The 19,941-nt window shown below is 41.7% G+C and overlaps 1 protein-coding gene across 1 annotated transcript; it reads right to left on the bottom strand.

Moving 5' to 3' along the window:
- Positions 1 to 1,778: 1,778 nt before the first annotated feature.
- Positions 1,779 to 19,635, bottom strand: Afp (alpha fetoprotein). Its single transcript, XM_032916222.1, has 15 exons — positions 19,516 to 19,635; positions 18,802 to 18,853; positions 17,564 to 17,684; positions 14,133 to 14,344; positions 12,884 to 13,016; positions 11,770 to 11,867; positions 10,331 to 10,460; positions 8,407 to 8,621; positions 6,360 to 6,492; positions 5,538 to 5,635; positions 4,903 to 5,041; positions 3,981 to 4,204; positions 2,771 to 2,903; positions 2,236 to 2,290; positions 1,779 to 1,900 (listed from the first exon to the last, which is right to left on the bottom strand). The coding sequence occupies exons 1-14, from the start codon at positions 19,616 to 19,618 to the stop codon at positions 2,246 to 2,248; spliced, it is 1,836 nt and encodes a 611-aa protein (XP_032772113.1). The 5' UTR covers positions 19,619 to 19,635; the 3' UTR covers positions 1,779 to 1,900; positions 2,236 to 2,245.
- Positions 19,636 to 19,941: the final 306 nt, after the last annotated feature.

Genomic DNA, 19,941 nt, shown 5'->3' with positions numbered 1-19,941 from the left:
CTGACTTGTGCAATCAGCCTGTCAATTTCAAAATAAATTCCTGCGTTCTTGACTGGGATTGCACTAAATCTAACTTCAAAGGATTGATATTTCATCTTCCGCGGCCTCCAGGCAATTTAGACCGCACTGCCTTTAAATGTCCCCTTTAATCATTCTCAAAACTATTTGTAGCTTTTGCAGACGGCCTGTTCACACATTTTACAGTATCTGCTTCTAAGTGTAACAGAGGCGCTCAGGAAGTGTCCATGCCCCACAGGAATGCCCAGTCCCTTTGCTGGGTTTCTCTCTCCCCGGATTGGAACAGAGGGACACCAGCTCATCTCCGAGAGTCTTCCTCAACAATGGTAGCAATTTCTTTCGCCAAACCGATCTCACCTGCTCTCTTGTTCTCTCAGAAATTTATTCTCACCTCTGTAAGTTCACAGCCCGGTGACACTGCTTTTTGATTCTCTCTCTCTCACTCTCTCCCAAGGCAACTGGGAATCAGTGATCATAGAGTGACTATTCCCTGGACAGGGCCTGCCAGCCAGAGTGTGCAATTCATGGAGATTTTCGTGTATCCTGTGTAAACATGGCCACTTTATGTCTCCTCATGTTATATTTCTCATAGTCACATAAAGTAGGCATACAAGGAGCAAGAGGACCAGGCAGAACCTAATAGGGCTTATCTTGAGAATGTTTTCTCAGGTCACCAAGGCATCCCACTTCTACTGTGGTAGATCCATTATGGGTGGCTTTCTACACTGACTGCTACTCCTGATTTTTAAAAGATTCTGTGTAGGCAATAGTGTGTAAAACTCTTGCATGGTGCGGGGGTGGAATGGGGGCGTGATCCCTAGAATGTGCCAGAGACCTGGGATGGGGGAGGCTCCAGGGAGTCCATGAGGTGACTCTAGCCAAGACTCCTAGCAGTGGGGATATAGAAGCTGAAGTGGACACCTCCTGCAGCCAGGCAGGACTCCCAGTGGAGAGATAAGGACACCAACCCACCCACAAAACCTTCAACCCAAAAGTTGCCCTGCCTACAAGAAGCACAGGGACAGAGATGGAGCAGAGTCTGAGGGAATGGCCAACCAATGACTGGCCATACTTGAGACCCATTCCACTGGGCAAGCGCCAATCCCTGACACAATTAATGATACTTCTTCTTTTTTTTTTTTTTTTTTTCAGACAGGAGCATAGCAGAACTGTCCTCTGAGAGGCTCCACCAAGCAGCTGATCAAAACAGATGCAGAGACCCACAGCCAAATTATAGATGGAGCTCAGGGAGTCTTGTAGAAGAGTTGGGGGGAAGGATCGAGGGACCTGGAGTGGATAGGAACTGCCCAGGATGACAACAGAGTCAACTAACCTGGACCTTAGGGAGCTCCCAGAGAATGAGCCACCGACCAAAGAGCATACATGGGCTGGACCTAGGGTCCCTGCACATATGTAGTGGATTTGCACGTTGGTCTCCATGCAGGCCCCCAACAACTGGAGCAGGCACTGTCCCTGACTCCGTTGCCTGCCTGTGGATCCTGTTCCTTTAACTGGGCTGCTTTGTCTGGCCTAGGTCGGAGAGGATTTACCAAGTCCTTGCAGTAACTTGATATATTAGGGTAGTTGGTACCCATGGGGGCCTCCTCCTTCTCACAGTAGAAGTGGAAGGGAGTGTGGGGGATGGGGGGAGGAACGGTATAAGGTAGGGACTGGTGGGGACTGTGATCTGGATGGAAGGTGAATAAAAATAAGTGGAAAAAATTTATTTTTTTTATAAATAAGCCACACAAGGAGAAGAGAAACAGTTGAAAAGTCTTTATTCCTAAGGCATAGAAATCTCACATGGAAGTCTCCACCAGTTACAATCAAACCGAAAAGCTCACACCAAAGCGTCGACACATTTTTTTGTCCTCTCTTCCTCCTGCAATATAAAAACAAAATAGTTTATACTATTAATTAAGCAGAAAGAGAGGCATTTATTTATTTATCCATTCGTTTATTTATTTTTGTTAATAGGAACATAGGAAAACCTTCTGATGGCATTTTCTGAAGCCTTTGGAATGTCCCAAACTTTTCAGTGTTTTAGAAAGAAACCTTTTATTACATTATATTCATTTTAAAAAAAGTTAAAGATATCTCTTAGAATCGTCACTATATGGATTGAGAGAGAGAGAGAGAGAGAGAGAGAGAGAGAGAGAGAGAGAGAGAGAGAGAGAATCAACATCATTATTTAGCCTGGTCTGCATTTTTCCTTACCTGGAGATGTTTAAACCCCCAAAGCCTCACGAGTTTTGGAAATCAACTTTGGACCCTGGAAGTCAAGAACAAATACAGATGCCAAGCTGAAGAGACAGAGGAACTCAAGCAGTTCCTTATCTCCACTGTGGGCATGCAGGGGAGCGCTCACTCCTCAGTGAGGTCAGGAGTACTTCCTACAACGTTCTCCCAAGATTTTGGTCATTTAATGTATATGCTAACTAGTGAATTCCTTTGGCCCACTTCATGAAAATCGATTAACTTTATGTTATCATCAATTATTGATATATTTAATCATTCTCTCTATTGAGAAATAAATCAAAATTGCTGGTTCTCTTAATACAGAATAAATTTTTAATTCTCCCTAATACTTAGAAAAAATTGTTATTATTTTTAAACCCCATAAGATTTTCAAAAAAATATATTTAATTTTGTCATTATTTTAAGTTATGGATTGTAGGATAGTATTTCTGTTCTTTACTGCAGGATATGCCACACCAAGACTTGGGGGGACGGGGCAGTGACTTGTACGCACCTCTTTTGCTAAACAGGCTTCCTGATCCTGGTCTTTGCAGCACTTCTCCAAGAGGCCAGAGAAATCAGCAGTGACAGTCGTGTGCTGCTCCTCTGTCATTTCAGGCTTTTGTTTCACCAGGTTAATGAGAAGCCTGTGGTTTAAAAACAAAAGAAAATACAGGCGAGTCAGCCACGCAAACGGCACTTTCCCAAACCATTTTTAGTAGAAGATTCTCAGAGCTCTAACAGCTATCCTCAGCCATCTCTCCTTCCACTCATTGCCAACGTTAGCTCTCACACTTTTCATGAGAAAGAACGAGATTGGACGCAAGACTTGGGGATGAGGCTGCTGGCCTGCCCTGGTGTAGGTTACCGAGGAGACACTATGTCAGGATTCTATGAGTTTTTAATGAAGAGTGAACTGAGGTCTCTGACTTGTTTCCTACGTTATCCTTGCCTCTTTGCTCTTCGACAATGTTGGCTATCTGTGCGCACAAGCCCACACGTCCAGATGCTGACACCTGACATCATCATAGTGTAACCTGGAGAGCGTCGGCTGCCTGTAGTACTCTCAGTGGCCATTGTGTGTCAGAGTTGAAGTTGGCAAGGCCATAAGAAAACTGGAAAGGAAGCGCTTTTCTTACTATCTCTTGAAACACGCCTCTGACTGGGGTGAGAAAAAATGGGAGAATGGGTCTCCCAGCGTAGGAAGCTCATGTACAAAGCCGGCGAATATTAAAATACATGGGTATTTAAGAACATGAGTTCCCTGGCTTCACCCCATTACCATTCCAGAATGTCTCATCATGAGTGGCATGTTTATTTCCTTTTTAAAAAACAACATGGTTGAGTCAGGTGTAATTATAGTGCTTATAGACTCAATCCCGAATTTCCTAGTTAGAAGTGCCCAGACTCACGACAGAGATCTCTCCTAATTTTTCAAAATATATCACCCATTTTCCCTCTACTCACAAATATACTGCAATTGCTATGAGAGAGACAATTTTTCATAACCAGAAAATTGTCTACCTTAGTGGATTTTTTTTTTCAAACTAACTTCCCCCATAAGGCTGTATAAAAACTGAAACAGAACTATTTTAAAAGAGGCTGTAAGTCTCTCAAGGGCAGCAATGTTCTAGCGAACTCAGTAGTCTTGACATGTAAGGTAGGATTCTCAGCTCCTCCCTCTGTGTTGGTCTTCTGCATGGTAGACAAGAACAGTGTCTTACTTTTGTTTCATGGTCTGTAGGGCTTGGCCCTGAGCTTGGCACAGATCCTTGTGGAAGATGAATTTGTCTTCAGAGAATGGTGGAGGGACGTAGGTTTCGTCCCTCAGAAAGCTGGTGATACAGAGCCTCCTGTTGGAATACGAGGAACTGCAGCACTGGTTGATACCGGAGTTCACAGGGTTTGCCTCATGTCTCAAACACAAGTGTCCAATGTAAATGTCGGCCTGGTTGAAAGAATGGAAAAGAAGAAAACAGGGAGACAAAATTAGCTACCAAGTTGGCTTACATTTCCAGGACTCTCATGCAGGGACCCCAAAGTCTAGGAGCTTGTCACTAATACTACAGAAAATGTTTCTAGGCAGTATTATCACCTTGGTGACGACATGTTCTGGACTTGGCCATTTACCCATCGTCTTGGGATAAAACTTAGCATGCGGTGACAGATGTCGGCACACTTGGGGTTGAGAGAGAACCTTTAGCTACTTGAAATACGCTTCTAATTGTAGGCAAACTTTCAAAATGGAAAAGTATCTCCATCTTTACGAGTAGAAATCAGTAGAGTAGCTTGTTTTCTGTGTGTATCTGGTTGAGTTTCGCTTTGTTTAATGTTTACTTTATTTTAAATTACATGTAACTAGGGGGCAGTGTGGGCAGGTGAGTGTGGAGCCTATGGAAGCCAGAGACATCGACTCTCTATGGAACTGGAGTGAAAGGTGTTTGAGAGCCATTTTCACTGGGCGCTAAGGAACAAGCTTGGGTCCTCAACAAGAGTGGCACCCGTGTTTAACTGTCTAAGCCATCCCTTCAACCTTACTAAGGAAACCAAGAACGCCACCTCCACACGGGTTTCCACTAGTTCTCCCAGGTGGAGATATGAAACAGCTTCAAGTCAAACAGAATAGGAATGAGGGATGACACTCACCAGTCCCTCACCGCAGGCAGACCGTTTCTCCTCACTGAGCTGGCAGCACGTTGAGGCAATGCTCACCATCTTCCCTGTCAGGTCTATCAGCTCTGCTGAGGTCAGCTGAGGAGCCTTCTGCGTGTAGCCAATGAGGAACCTTGAAGAAGCATTTTTACTACGTCATCATGAGGGTTTAGCCCTTCCTCCCTCTCTAGGACCTACTTTTAGTGTCAGAAGACAGGAGGCATGTGGTCCCCACACCTGAGAAGTTTTTAATTCTGTCAATCACTCCACATACCCCCACCCCCATCTTCCCCACGTGACTGGTTTCCTCCCATCCTTAGCACTTCCTTGATTTCACCTGTGAATTTTGGGTGTCGGAACCTTGACCGACCAAGAGCAGAATGGATATCTCTTTTGCAAAAATCTACAGGGCTTGGGGAACCCGAAGTCAGTTTAAAAGATCAGACTTCATGGGCTGTTCTTGATAATATTTAACGGGGAATGACCGGGGAGAAATCATATCATCACATTTATACTGACTTTGATCCAATTGGGGATGGAAGTAAGAGTAGCAGCGACCTGAGACTTTAAATGTATGTTTCCTTCAGATTGAGAATTTTAAGTGACTGAAAACATTTCAAAAAGCTTACAGATTCTGTAAGTAGTAGGGTCCTAACTTCTGGTAGAGATCACAACTTTGTTTGGCCAGTGCCTGGCTCTCCTGGATGTGTTTTTGCAATTCTTCTTCCTAAACAAAACAAAACAAAACAAAAAACCAGACATTATTACATGCATTTTTCTCTCTTCCCAGACACACAGTTTTCTTTATGCCAGTATCTTACTAAATTATAAAGCCAATCTTAGAAGCCTTTATGAAACACTGAAGAAGGGGTTGGGGATTTAGCTCAGTGGTAGAGCGCTTGCCTAGCAAGCGCTAAGGCCCTGGGTTCGGTCCCCAGCTCTGAAAAAAAGAAAAGAAAAAAAAATACTGAAGACGATAAAGCATGACTTTTAACAATTAAAACACGGGAACTCTTGAGGATATGACCGTTGGACAGAAGGTTTTGCCTTCCTGAAGCTGCCAAAGATGAATGTTATTTCTATTCTATTCACCATAGAGCTTTTAACCAACATTTTATTTCTTACATAAGCCATTGGCTGCTGGTTAGAATAGCTAATTAATTTCTAGATTACTAGTTCATAAGTATAACTAGCTAATTACTAGTCAACTAGTATTTTTTTTTAATTATTGGGTAAGGAGCATGACCAAAGGGCATGTGTGGGTGCCACTCCAACTTTGTGGAGTGGAGTTCTTTTTCCTCTACCTTTACAGGGTACCCAAGGGCATAGGTCCCCAGGCCCACACAACAGTGTCTTTACCTTCAAACTCTCTGGCCTACAAACAGTATTGTCAAAGGCTTCTCCTCTCAATGCTGCTTTACGGATTGTCCCCAAATTCTAGTGCAACCTACCATATTGTCCTGGCATTTGGATGGCGTTTCAGACTGGGAGCACTTCTCCAAAATTTCCTGGTATGACTTAGCAATTTTTAGAATGACTGAGACAGGAAGGTTGGGGTGAGTTCTTGAATATTCATGAAGAAAGCTTAAATATGTAAGAAAGATATCACATTGTTAGAACTAAGACAAAATTACACTATCAACTCCCTAACCATTCCCGTGTAACAGTCTGGGCATATGGACATTAAAAATCAAAGAGCAAGTGAAGCAGAAAAACAAACATAATTTGAATTCTATGAGCAGCAAAACTATTAAGGCAGGCTATATATAGTCCCTGGAAACATTGGGTAAAATGTCCTTTTGTGAAATCATGATATTTGCTAGAAAATAGATGGAACTGGAAATCATTGAGCAAGCCAGGCTCAGACAAGCTCTGCGTGTTTTCTCTCAAATACAGAACCCAGGTATAAATTTATATGAGCATGTATGTGAAGTTATTTTTAATTAAAGAAAAATGATACAAAGGCACCACTTTATTTTGTGTCTCCCTTTGGCTTTTCAGTTGCAAGACTTTCATCCATTTATCCAACAAATATGTTTTCAGAGTCTACGGTATGCTTAAAAAAGAAATCACCTTAAACAGTGAAGACCTAATGCCATGGAAGAGAAAATACCTCCCCTACCCAAGGCACGTTTCGTAAGGAGGCAGACGCAAGCTTAAATGGGTTGGAGGAAGGCCATTCTCAGCTGAGAAAAATGTCGACTGCAAACGTTCTTTCCACTGAAAGCCTGTTTCTACGAAGCAAACTATTAGCCCCCTTGCGAGCGTGGAGATCGTTCTTTAATATCAATTGTGCTCTAGGGCTATAGATACGGTAATGTTTACTTCTACCAGCAATAAAGTGTCTGGATATGTCTCCTGCTTTTCTCTGGTCTTTGTCTTAGCTCACAGAACTTTATTTAGCAGTACAAACGATGTGTGAATACCTGATTTTAATGCAACAAAAGAGCCAGGTCTTTCGGGAATACTGGCAAGAAAATTGAGCCATTACTTTTTTTTTTTTTTTTTCAGAGCTGGGGACCGAACCCAGGGCCTTGCGCGTGCTAGGCAAGCGCTCTACCGCTGAGCTAAATCCCCAACCCCTGGCCATTACTTTCATTGCTGCATTAGCCTCAGACTTTTAGATTAGGGAAGGCCCTTGGAAACCATTAAACATGATGTCCAAAATGCTGCACAAATCCCTCTTCTAATAGAGCCCATAGAAACATACAGGAAAGGAAAAGGTATTAACTTGACCGTGGGCTTCCCTTAAAGGCAAGTAGAATGAATACATGACTATTGACTACACTGCAGAAAACTACCATTGTACAAATGGAGGCTTTCATTTCTTAAAAGTTCTATAAATATCAAGCCATCCGTCTCAATGAAAACTGTTCTGGGTCTATGGAGTTCTATTTAGGGGAATGTTTGTTTTTAAGCATGTGTTGCAAGTCATTATATTCACGATCTTGAGCACTTCTTGTTTTTAAATTTAATTTTATTTATCCATTACTATTTGGGGGAACATGTTTGGCACAGCACGCATGTGTTGTCAAGGAACACTTTTAGAAATCGGTTCAACCACTCGATGTCAGTTTCCTTGAGTTGAACCAACCCAGGCAGTCAGGCTTGTGTGGCGTTTACCCACTGAATGAGCTGACTGGGCAGCCTCCTTATTACTCACAGATATAAATTATCTCTCAAAGTTCATGGTGGTTTTCATAGGAGATATGTAAACAGAATGGCATGCCTCGTTTCAGAGAAAAAAATATAAAACAAAATATAGATTTATAAGCAAGCCAATTAAATAGTGGTAATTGTGGGATCGTCATCACGCTACGAGAGATCTCACTCTCCAGGTATGAGTTCTATGCTTACAGCTCCTAGGTGTCACAGCATCTAGACAGACAGCCTCAGTTGCGATAAAAAAATAAATAAATAAAATAACAAAAAAACCTACCCCCCCAATCACATAATCGTCTTTATCACTGTAAATGTACATTTGCAGGAAATTGTTACCTTGCCATAAACAGGAGTTTTTCCTCTGAAGAAAACTGGTCAAATTTTCTGTCTCCCAAAAACTCTCTTGGGTTCAGAGTTAAACCTTCAGGTTTGTCGCCATTTTCTGCATGAATTACGCAATAGCCGAGCTCGATGGTGGGTAGTTTGCAGCACTCTGCTGTTTTGCTCGACAGAATTTCTTGTTGAGAACATATATGTGTCATGACGCTTTCCTGTAATGAGTAAAATAAATAAATAAATAAATAAATAAATAAATAAATAAATAAATCTCAAAGCTTTATCCTTTAAGGTGGGAACTTAGAGCCCAAAAAGGAAGCGGAGGAAGAAACGAATGGAGAAATGAAAAGGAAGATCGGGGTCGACGAGGTCTCACCTCATCTCTCCTTTGCTGCTTTTACCTATCTTTCTCTTTCTATTTTGCTCATCCTTGCTTTTCCTCATTGCTTTCCGACTTGTTCGAGTCCGCTTTGCACAGCTTTCATCTAAAGACCTACGGTCTATTTTAGTAAAAGTCTTCAAGAAAAGAAGGAAGTGTGTTGCTTAAACCGGACAGTAGCCTTTTATTGTTACTGAAACTTTCCAATGTGCAATATTCGCGGCTGGCGTGCTAACATTGCTAGCTTTCCCCTCCACCTTGATCAGAAGGATCTGCAGCGACCCGCTGTGCCCTCCAGAGGGCAGTCTAGAAGACGAACTGGCTGTGCAAAATCCTGTAGACAACTTTGTCCCTGCTCAGGAACGTGCATTCTTAACAGTGACCCTTGAAACCTATTATTCAGTGGTTAAAGCCTTCCTGTAAAGTACTGAAATTATTTTTCCACTCTTAATGAAAACATAGCTACGAACTCCAAAAGATAAAAGCTAATTTTTTAACGATAAAAACAAAACAATAAAGTTGTCAATAACAAACCAAGAAAGCTGACCTCAAAGAAAAACAAAATAATTTTTACCAGTATTCCTTAGGGGCTGATGAATCCCTAATGTGCATGAGAAAATGAGTAATCGAATCCAAAATAAATAATCAAATGCTTCAGGATTCATCCACTCCTCACCGCAGGGTTGGTGCCAGTTGTCCTAATGCTGGTCCTACTCTGTTCCCTGGGAGCCCCTGCCACTTGCTGACTTCCCTGACTACCTCTACAAAGAATGTCCCTGGGGTATTGATGAAGTGAGTCTTTCCTGTCCCTGTTTCCAAAATCATTTAAACCTCAAACAACAGAGGGGTTTTTTTGTTTGTTTGTTTGTTTTTGGTTTTGTTTTTTTATTTTGGTAGTTCTTGGTGTCACAGGGATGAGAGGAGTAATAGTTTGGTATATACAGACCTCTGGGTCAATGTCTAGAAAGCCCAGGGTAAGGCCAAATTCACCAAGTCGTGTATATTACCAGTTCTTTTATAATCTGTTGCTAAAAGCTTGGGGGTTTAATTCTTTTAGATCCCTTTCCTCACATCTCTGCCTACCATAAATAGACATTTTCCCCCTCATGCAACAGTTTCTTGCATTATTTTTACTTGTAAGTCCGTCATTAAACTATGACAGAATCCTTCAATGGGCCAGACATTGTCCTTTAGAGCCAATGGTAAACAAAAGACAGTCTATAACTTCAAGAAGGCCGTTGTCTTATCTCTCTGGTTAAACTATACATTCTTTGATGTCAATTTATAAGTTTTCCTGACAAGCGGCACTCACTGTAAACCTGCGGCTAGGTAAAGGGCGGGAGAGATTCACTGTATTTCAGTCAGATGAAAAGCTAAATGAGCCTTGGTCTCACGGAAGGGGGGAGGTATTGCTAATGCGTGAGGTGAGACACAAAAGCAAACATGGCGTAGCTTAAAGTTTACCCTCAGAAAAGTTCACTAGGCCAGGCACGGTGAAATAGTAAGAGTGAGACAAAGCAAGAAAGGAGAGAGGGAGACTCCTACCCCATCCTGTAGGCACTCCATCGCGTTGCCATGGCAGCACTGCTCGTGGATGTGGGCCACGTCCAGGGCCAGCTTCCGAATCTCAGTAATATTTGCTTTGGGAAACTTTTGACTTAGTTTAATGATGAGTCTGGGAGAGGAAAGTTAAAAAAAAAATCAACTTGTTTATCAGGATGAAATCGAATTATTTATAGAATATCTGGGCAGCTTCTGCCCCCAAAAGGCACAAGCTCTATAGATTTGGGACTGGGAACTCAAATAATTTGGGAGTAATTTGTAGCTTCCTGAAGACTTTCTAGGAACTCAAGATAAATGCTGTCCTTGCTTGTTCATCCCTGACTCTGAGCATTTGGGATCTCTGTTGCAGACTCTGAGATACTTGTCTCGAATTACAGCAGACCGGAAGTGGAGGGAGGCGGGAGAATCAAGAGCTCAAGTCCAGCCTGAACTACCAGATTCTGCCTCAAAGAGAACAAAACGTATATTTTTTATTAAGAAATAAAGGATTAAGAAGTGGGGATATTCTTTGAGAGTAGTACTTGCTTCTCATCTCATAGAAATAAATACGTGGGAGAAATCAGGGAGAGTACAAATGCCAGAATCAACGGAGTGAAAGTAGACCAAAGTTGGCATCAGAGACCGAGGCAGGAGCAAGTATAAAATAGAGCTACCAGAGTTCATAGGAAGGGGTGTCTGTGCAAAGACCCGGCTTCCTTGAATAAATGGCTGAGTCTTTGCTACTAAAAGCTTGGAGTAACTGTGGAGCGTGTGGCTTTACTCGCTGATAGAAACATTTGCTCTAATTGTGTCTTCGTTTCTATTGTACTGTTAAGACAGGTTTTTAAAGCTTTATGAATTGATGACTAACTTTCTAGTAGAATTGGGAGTTGAGTGTAGGGTAAGTCTGACCTCCTCCAGGAGGAACGCCCCGCCAGTCTTTAGAAGGAACTGCAGGGCTGAAAATATGTATTGGGGTCTTGGCTACGCACAATGCCTGGGCCTCACGGTACTTAGAACCGTCTGCTCTCCTGCCACTGGCTTCTAAAGTTGTTGCCCCAAAGGGATAGTTTACTGAGAAGCAATAATTAACACAACGGGGTTGCTTAGGAAGCTTGGTTAGCAAGATGAGTTTTTAGGCTACAAGTTTGAGATGCCTCTGCGTGAAGGTTGATCTACCTTGTAAAAGAGCAGGGTGGGGGAGGGGGATGGTCTGAGTGCAGACAGAAACTGAAGTGTCTAGGGCAGACAAACCTTAGAACTCTCTCCGAATGGCCTCCCCACTGAGGCTTTTGTAAATGACAAAGTTATCTGGTAGCTCCGTTGGTCTGAGCTCTCACGACTAATCAGGGTCTATCTACCTTCGCCAAGGGGACTTTACTCTGGCGGAGTGACTTCCGCAAGTGAGCCTATCAGATTGCCTCTTAGGAGCTTGTACTCACACGGCCTGGAGGTTCCGGGATCCATACTTTCTTATTACTCCACACACATGCTCATTGAGCATGCTTCCTTCTCTTAACTCCTTTGCCATTGATGCTTTCTAGGGACAGAAGAAGTGAAGTGTTAAGGAAACCCATTCATTCTCTCTAAGGTCTAAGAACTCTAAGGTCTAAGAACTATCTAAGGTCTAAGAAAGCTCAGTACAGAGGACACAGGAGGATAAAACAGCAGTTACTGAACTTAGAACTCAGGACGCTTAAGCATATTATTCTGTTTGTGACTTTTAGATGAATTCTTATGTTAATTAATTATATTACATTCTTCTGTTAATTAATATATGCTGTGATGTCTTTAAAATTCTTCAAACAATACATCATCATTTTGATACTGGGACCACGTGGACAACTTGGCCTGTCCAGCCTACAGGCAAACTAAAGCCTTTTGGCTGCTGCTCTGTTCAAAAAGAAAGAAAAAGAAAACGTGCGCTATTTGTCGTGATTCTTAGGAGCCTGGGCCCAGTTGGGGTTTATAACAAGACTCTGTCTCAAAAGGCAAAGTAAAATGAGGAAACAAAAGCCAGATGCTGAAATGTGCTCCATTTTGCCGACACATGAACAACCCCACCAATTCCCAGCTTCCTTGGCTCTGGTTGAACTTGTAGCGAACTCTCCAACCGTCAATTACCTGTAGGGCTGGTTACTCTGTATCAGCATTGTTTCCTACTCTACAGAAGAGAGGCACAATCCCATCGCCCTAACCCGCTTATAGCTACTAAATCACCTCTTCCAGGTCCATACATTGCTGTTACCTCTGCTCTCTTTAAAGATCCAGTAAATGCTGATTCAGGACAACACAAAATAGGCACATTTTTACTTCAGCCTAAAGTTGTGCCTTACTATTATGGGCATCGCTTCGAACTATAAATAGAAAATGAAATTTCACTGATAATTAGAAAGATTAAGTAAAAAGAACTTTCATTTAGGATAGGAAAGAATTGCACTCTTTTCTGAAGATGACATTCTCCATGCAAGGCACATTTCCACCTTTAGTTCTGTCCCCACCCCCTGAGCCATAGCCAGACCCATTTAATTTCAGATGGCTTCACAAAGATAGCACCTTTGTCTCGAAGCATTCCTCCATGTTGTCAGCTTTGCAGCACGCTGGCACTGCCTTGTCATACTGAGCGGCTAAGTAAAGAATGCTGGGAGCGTACATGTAGGGGTTCCTCTTCGACACGTCGTAGATGAACCTGTGGAATGGACAGCGCTTGGAGATTTGCAAACACACCAAAGATGAATGGACTGCGTCTGCCCTGAACTGAGCTCTGGAATTTATTTAAAGATCCGGATAAGGGCAACCAATGGACTTCTTCTTTACTGGGCTGTCATGGGGAAATATGTATCCTTTTATTCAGACGCTGTCCAACAGTTCCTACAGGTCAATCTCAGGAGAAAAAGAGAAGATCCGATACATTGTTCTGGAGTCTTTTATGAAAACAAAGGTGCTATGATTCTTACTGAAATGCCTCTTTCCAGTGAGTCTGCTAATCAGCTGGGCCAACTTCTGAGTAAGACAGCTTAAATCTCTTATCAGTGAAGAGCAGAGGGGTCAGTCTAGGGAGTCCTCTCTGTCTCTGTTTCTGTCTCCGTCTCTCTGTCTCTCTCTGTCTCTGTCTGTCTGTCTCTGTCTCTCTCTCTCTCTATATATATATATATATATGTATATATACATATATATGCATGTGTAGATCAGTATAGACAGACATATAAATATATAGTGTATGTATGTATTGTATATGTATATATTTATGTATTATGTATGTATATGCCTGTCTCCCTAGCACCTGTAAGATAGAGAAAGAGGATAAAAAGCTCAAACCCATCCTACACTCCACACTGACTTCAAGACCAACCTGACTTTCCCGAGACCCTGTTTCAAAAGTAAAATGAAATATCTTTAAAGGAAAAAAGGAAGGCTAGAGGGTGACGTCAAAGCTCGTGAGCATTTATCCAACCGTTTGTGCCGACCACATCTGACTCCACAGTCTCAATTATCAGTTTCATAAGTGTAGAGCAACACCTGGCTCTCGGGACTCATTCTTTGCAATCCTGACGTACTTTTGCGAGAAGCAAAATCAAAACGTTAAAGGTGAGAAAGAGCTATGTTTCTGGAGGTTGGAGGATCAGAGGCTGAATGTGCATGTGGTCTGTCCTACAGCACACAGTCTGTGCCTGACAGGAGCCCCGGAGGTATTCTGTGCATAGACTCCAGCAGACATGCTCTGGCTCTATTTCCTAGTTGTATACACTTTAAAGCACATGGTGTAGACTGCAGAAACACCGACTGCCCACGGGATGGTCCTTACGTGTTTATGGACATCGCCCTGTTTTCTTCGTATGCTGAGCAACTCTCGGCAGTTTCTGGAAAGTGGAAGGGTGGGACAGAGTCCGGAGCGGTCTTCTTGCGAGCCAGCAGACACTGGTGTCTTTCCGCCCCGCTTTGGTTGCAGCAACCTGAGAATCCATACTTGTTAGAGAGTTCCGTCTCGTGGCAAATTTCATCCAGAAACACAGATAGCTGGGAAAAGAAAATCTTTTAGTGTTAGTGAAAGGCGGTCATCCAACTCCACTGGAACAAGGGTGTCAAGTTTTGCAATGTCCAAAATGAGGCCAGTAGATTAAGAAAAATCCCCATACACACAGTCAGCACATTCTCTCAGTCTGAGGAGAGGACTTTCTTTTAGGGTGAAGGGCTTTAAGCATATCTTTGGGTAGCACACTTTCTGTGGGTGAGATGTAATTATTTTGAAGGTGAAAGGGGTCATTCCTGTCTTGTTTTAAGTTAAGTGAATTTCACTCTTTTATTTCATGAAAAGTTTGGCCCCAAGATAATGCAAACTTTCTTCTTTTTACATAATCATTGTTTATAGATACTCATTCCTTTTGTCCTTCTAACGACATGACAATACTCAAAAACTGAATACTATTTTTAGCTAAAAATAAAAGGGACTTCAAGATGGACTTAATTTAGAACCGCCCTTCTTTAACCATAATTTCCGATTTAGCTGCAACATTCTAAAATGCTTTCTTCCTTAGCACCTAAATTCACTGAGATTGGACAAGACCAGAATTTTGAAGGAAGTCACCCACCTTAGGAAAATCTTCATAACTACCACAACTGCTAATATTTTCAAAAGCCTTGACAGTCTTACTTTAGACTCTAGTTCTCAATATTTAATTTTGGCTTGTGACGTTCTCCAGTTGGTTGAGGTAGTTTCTCTTCCTGATGCTGTCACAGCTAGCCTGAAACTCACTAGGGAAACTAGAATGGCCCCAAATTCAGATCCACTTGCCTCAGCCTCCCAAGCCTGAGATCATTGAGGTGTGCCACTGTGTTCGCTTCAGTCAACCTTTTTAAAAGAAGCCTTTTGAATTAGCAGTGGTAAATCACCCCATTTGCAACATTACCCTGAACACTAACTGAATACCAAAGGCCGAATAAGAAGGGCTTTGGGAATAATTTATGCACACCTTTTTTTTTAACTGACTGATGGAGAATGACAAAAACTAAGATAGGAACCAGAGAGCCTTATTAACTCACAAATCTTAGAGTTGGAAGCAACCGAAGATGCCTTCTTGCTGGCTAGATTTCATAATTCCAGAGGGAGCTTTGCAGGCTGCTGGGGGAGAAAAGTCATAAAATCTGCAGGCTCCCCCAGCTGCAAACCCTGTGAGCTACCATAACAATGAATCTAGCTAAGATATATCCACTGGTACAACAGTGGCATAAATTCATGGGAGTGGTAATCAGTGCCCGCTGACAAGGTGGCACTCGGGCCTGGGCACTGTAAACTGGGCCAAGAATCCATGGCTGAGTATGGTATAGACCCCTAAGAGCAAACCAATTTCTATTTATTTTACTGAATGGACATAGTACCAGGTTGCCTTTTAAACACAGAGAGGCAGAGCTTTGTGTAGAACCCAGTCTTCATCCCAGAAGCCTCTATTTGCAGAGGATGGTGATGGATACAGTGGTTCACAACTGGCCAAAATACGGAAGATCAGCACCTGTGGTGTGCTCAGCCCCAAATGGGACATCTACAGAGAGGAGAGGCTCTCTCCCCTCAAAAATCAGGGTCCGTCAGAGAGGAGGGAGAAAAGAGTTTAAGAACCAGAGACTTCAGGAAGACGGCAGCAAAAACTGTTTTCATACACTGCAGGGCAATCGCTCACACGAAATATCAATGGCTGTGGTTGTCTGCACACGACCTTCATAAAATCAAGATAGTCAAAACGCCAGCATGGACAGCGAGGGGCTCACTGAGCCCCAGCCCTCGCAGAGGAGCGACTGGGGGTTGCAAGAGAAAGAGTGGGGTTTCTTTAGGGTGCGGCCCTTGGCACATGCACCACTGGAAGGCCCTGTACCCATGCACACATTGCAAGCACTAACCAGACAGCATAAGCTTAAAAAGATCCAGAGACTCCAATAACAATGTAGCAGTAGGGGCAGTCTCGGGGAGTTGGAAAGGGCTGGGGAAGTGGTCAAGATTAAAATACTTTTATGAAAGTCTCAAAGAATACATTTTACTGTTCTCTTAAAAGAAGATCTTCCCCACAGTGGCCAGACACATAAATAACATTTTGGCTACTTTGACTCCATTGTGACACAGCTCCTGTGTATTTGTTCCATACTTAAGTAACTCCAACAATTATAAAGTTCATTTCTAAACAGGAGTAAACTAAAGAATAATAACTATTTTGAATTGAGTTTCTATACTGGGACAACTGGGTGCTTAAACCTGATTGTTTTTCTGAAGTTCTGACTTACCTGGATAGCAGATGCTTCTGTCTGTATATATACTCTATGCAGCGACCCCAATAACCTGCTGCCAGCCTCACAATCACAGGGCTGTGCCCACCTGGCTAAGGACCTAGTTTCTGGAGCCAGAAGACTTCATTTGACCCTCAGTTCTACCAAACTGTAGTTCTCCAAAGGAGTGATTTCCCTGTGCCTAAGTTTCCTCCATGGGAAAATTATCCTCAACCTTGCAGGATTACCATAGAGATTTAATTAATCAATTAATAAAATTATTATTGTATAATATGATGATATAATATTATATAAAAGTATAACTATATAATAAATATGGCTTGATAACATATAATATGTAATATATAGTATGCCATATATTATGTAATGTGTCTTCATAGATAATATATAATATAGTATGTAACATGTAATGTATGTATAAAATATAGATATTATAATATAATTTGATAAATTAACATTCATAAATAAAATAAGGATTCTGGTGATAAGATGCAGCCAAGTTCTCTTAGTTGGCTGGACAAACGTTCTGTGGACATCACCTTCCACACAGCGTTTGGATTATCAGTGTGTTTTCAGTGATCCCTAGAATGCTGTCGGGCACACTGTCTGCCTAAGAGGCAACACAGTATACTGCCATTCGTCATCAACATAAACTCCCATGACAGCTCTGAATGGATCTAATGTCACTCTGTAATTGCAGGTATGAAAGCTCAAAGAAGAGAATGTGTCCGTGGTCACTCAGGTAATCTTCTTACTCTGGAACCTTAACTGTGAGTCTCTTGCTGATCTCAGCTCCTTTTAGCAGCCACTCCTCTGCAACTGTGCTGGTCAGGACTCCAGAACTAATTGAACCCCCCTTTCAGAAAACAGTTTTCAAATAACTAAACACACATCTTCCTGGCATCTTCTCTCCTGCAGCCTAAATTTTGGTTAAGTGTCAATGTGGCTTTCTCTCTATTCACTTACCTGGTTTTCTAAACACCCATCGCCAGTGTTTTCCTTCATTGCAGCCAACGCATCGCTACTCATTTTGTTTATTTCAGCCTTTGTGGCATCCTGAACAAACTGGGCAAAGAAGATGGTAGCTCTGAAAGGAGACCATATTATATTATATAAATATTATATAAAATTATAACTATATAATAAAATGGATTGTTAATATATAATGTGTAATATATCATATGTAATATATCATATGAAATATATTATGTAATGTGTCTCCATAGATAATATATAATATAGTATGTAACATTTAATGTATGTATAATATATATTATATATATATGTGTGTGTATATATATATATATAATCTTAAGGACTAGACCCAGTCACACGTGTCTTTCAAGTACAGCTATGTCTATTGGTGACTTTCTGTTCTGATCTGTTTAGAAGGCACCCTTGGCTAACGATCGATGGGAAACTGGGTTCTAGTCACTCAGAGGGAAGTGTCAGCCTTCTTTCTGTCCTCTTCGCCCATAAAAACAGATGCAACTCTTAGTCAAAATAAAAGGATTTCCCCAAAATGTACTTCCTCTTTTTTCAATCGCTGCTCACTGAGTATACCTGAGAAGGCCTATATTCTTTACACTGTTTTTCTTACTAAATCTAAACAAAGATGAAGTCATTGGACCTTCAATTGTATTTGCTCCCAGCGTGACTGAACCCCAATCCTAGGTTGGGCTAGTCCCAGATTGACTCAAAGTGATGTGTCCAGCTTTCTGCATGTAGACATCACCAGTAACGCACACGTTTAAATTCCTTACTATCAATTCCAAACAGGTAGAAAAGGGACAGTATTTAAAGGAATAAAACATTCTCCACCAATAACAAAAACAAAAACATCGACGTCCTATGACTTGATACTAAGGAGTTCACAAAATAGAGAATGCTGCAATGTCTTCCCATTGGTTCCCATAAGACACACTCCTGGGCCCATACAGAGCTGTTCCTGACTGCAGAGACATTGATCTTCAGGTTTGACAACCTCATTTGCCTCGCTTCGTGGAATTCCCGGCAATGCAAAGGCTGACTAAGCTCTAAAGCACTGACGAAAGTTAAGCATTTTGCGCATCCGTTTGATATTCAGCATAAGCGAAGCCTGAAAATTGCCCAATTTGCTCCCATAATTTAAGAACATATATTCAGTTATCTAGACTTATCTTTGCATGCCATTTCTGTAGCACGTTTATGGAAGCAAAACTTACACGTTAAACATATTTTTCTCTGTCGGGCACTGGGAAGAGTCTAACGTTGATTCTGGAAAAGAGAACAGATTTTGACAAGTGATGATTCCAACTGGGAGAGCAATCGTTGTTGACTCCAAACTCAAACCATAGATTTTAGAACTGCGAAGTTGTTAGGAACCACCTGTCCAGACATCTTAATTTTACTCTTGGGAAAACTAAAACATTAGGGAACCAAGTTAACCAGAATGGTCAGTTGCAGACTTAGCACTAACACTCATATTTCAGGTTCCCTTACTTTGCTCCCTAAGAGTATAACATTCAAACTGGTTTAATTTAGTAGCCTTTGGACATAATTATGCTACAGTCGGCCCATTCACATTTAGGCTTTCCAGAGAGTCAAGCAATTAGCGCTTTAAAAAAAAAAGATTGAGAATAAAAATGTTATTTTTGTCAATCTGAAGGAAGCAGACACGTGGCCCCGCTAAAGAAATAATACCAAAAGAAATAAGCCTGGAATGCAAAAGTTGATTGTGTTAAACACTGCTGTTATTTTCTAAGCCTCTGACATAAAATTACACTTATCCTTCATCTAAACATATCTACCAGTTAAATATACTCCTTGTCCACAACAGTAACTCTCGCGCCTAAGTCAAGATACCTGGAGGTGCAAAAATGAGAATTTTTAAGAATTTTGTTAGAGAAAGCCAGCTCCCGAGTCACAAAGCATCTTACCTATTCCAAACTCATTTGTGTGCAGTACTCTGGATTCAGCAAAATTTAGCAGGAGAAGGAAGGAAATGGATGTGCTCCACTTCATGGCTGCTGGCTGCTTCATCCCAGACAGTGGTAGAAGCCGGATACTGAGAGCAGTAGCGCTGAAGTTCTTTTATATCCTTTTTACGTGATGTCTGTTAACTAGTAACCTTCAGTGGGCAAACATGTTACTTTTTTTCCTTATGTTGAAGTTAGGCAATTTGCCAATAATTAACAGCACAGGGGTCACTTCTATCTTATGTTCAAGGACAAAGACCACTTCAGAGTGGAAAAAAAAAAAACAAAACCTTGCAAATGCTGCAAATTTTCTCTGCCAACTAAACTCTTCCAATAGAAAGTATCTCCTAAGCTGAAGAAAGACTTATTTATTTCAATGTAAAACAT

The sequence above is a fragment of the Rattus rattus genome, chromosome 11 (genome assembly GCF_011064425.1).
Source record: "Rattus rattus isolate New Zealand chromosome 11, Rrattus_CSIRO_v1, whole genome shotgun sequence".
Taxonomy (NCBI): Eukaryota; Metazoa; Chordata; class Mammalia; order Rodentia; family Muridae; genus Rattus; species Rattus rattus.
This window is presented reverse-complemented; position numbering and strand designations above follow the sequence as displayed.

What these genes read in the sequence shown, in the direction of transcription:
- Afp (XM_032916222.1), bottom strand. Translation starts at nt 19,618, where the DNA reads ATGAAGCAGCCAGCAGCCATGAAGTGGAGCACATCCATTTCCTTCCTT. An exon ending in AGGAATGCTTCGAGACAAAG is followed by an intron (nt 11,868 to 12,883) that starts GTGCTATCTTTG and finishes TTCTGTCCCTAG; the next exon opens with AAAGCATCAATGGCAAAGGA. An exon ending in AAACTCCTGTTTATGGCAAG is followed by an intron (nt 6,493 to 8,406) that starts GTAACAATTTCC and finishes TACATATTTAAG; the next exon opens with CTTTCTTCATGAATATTCAA.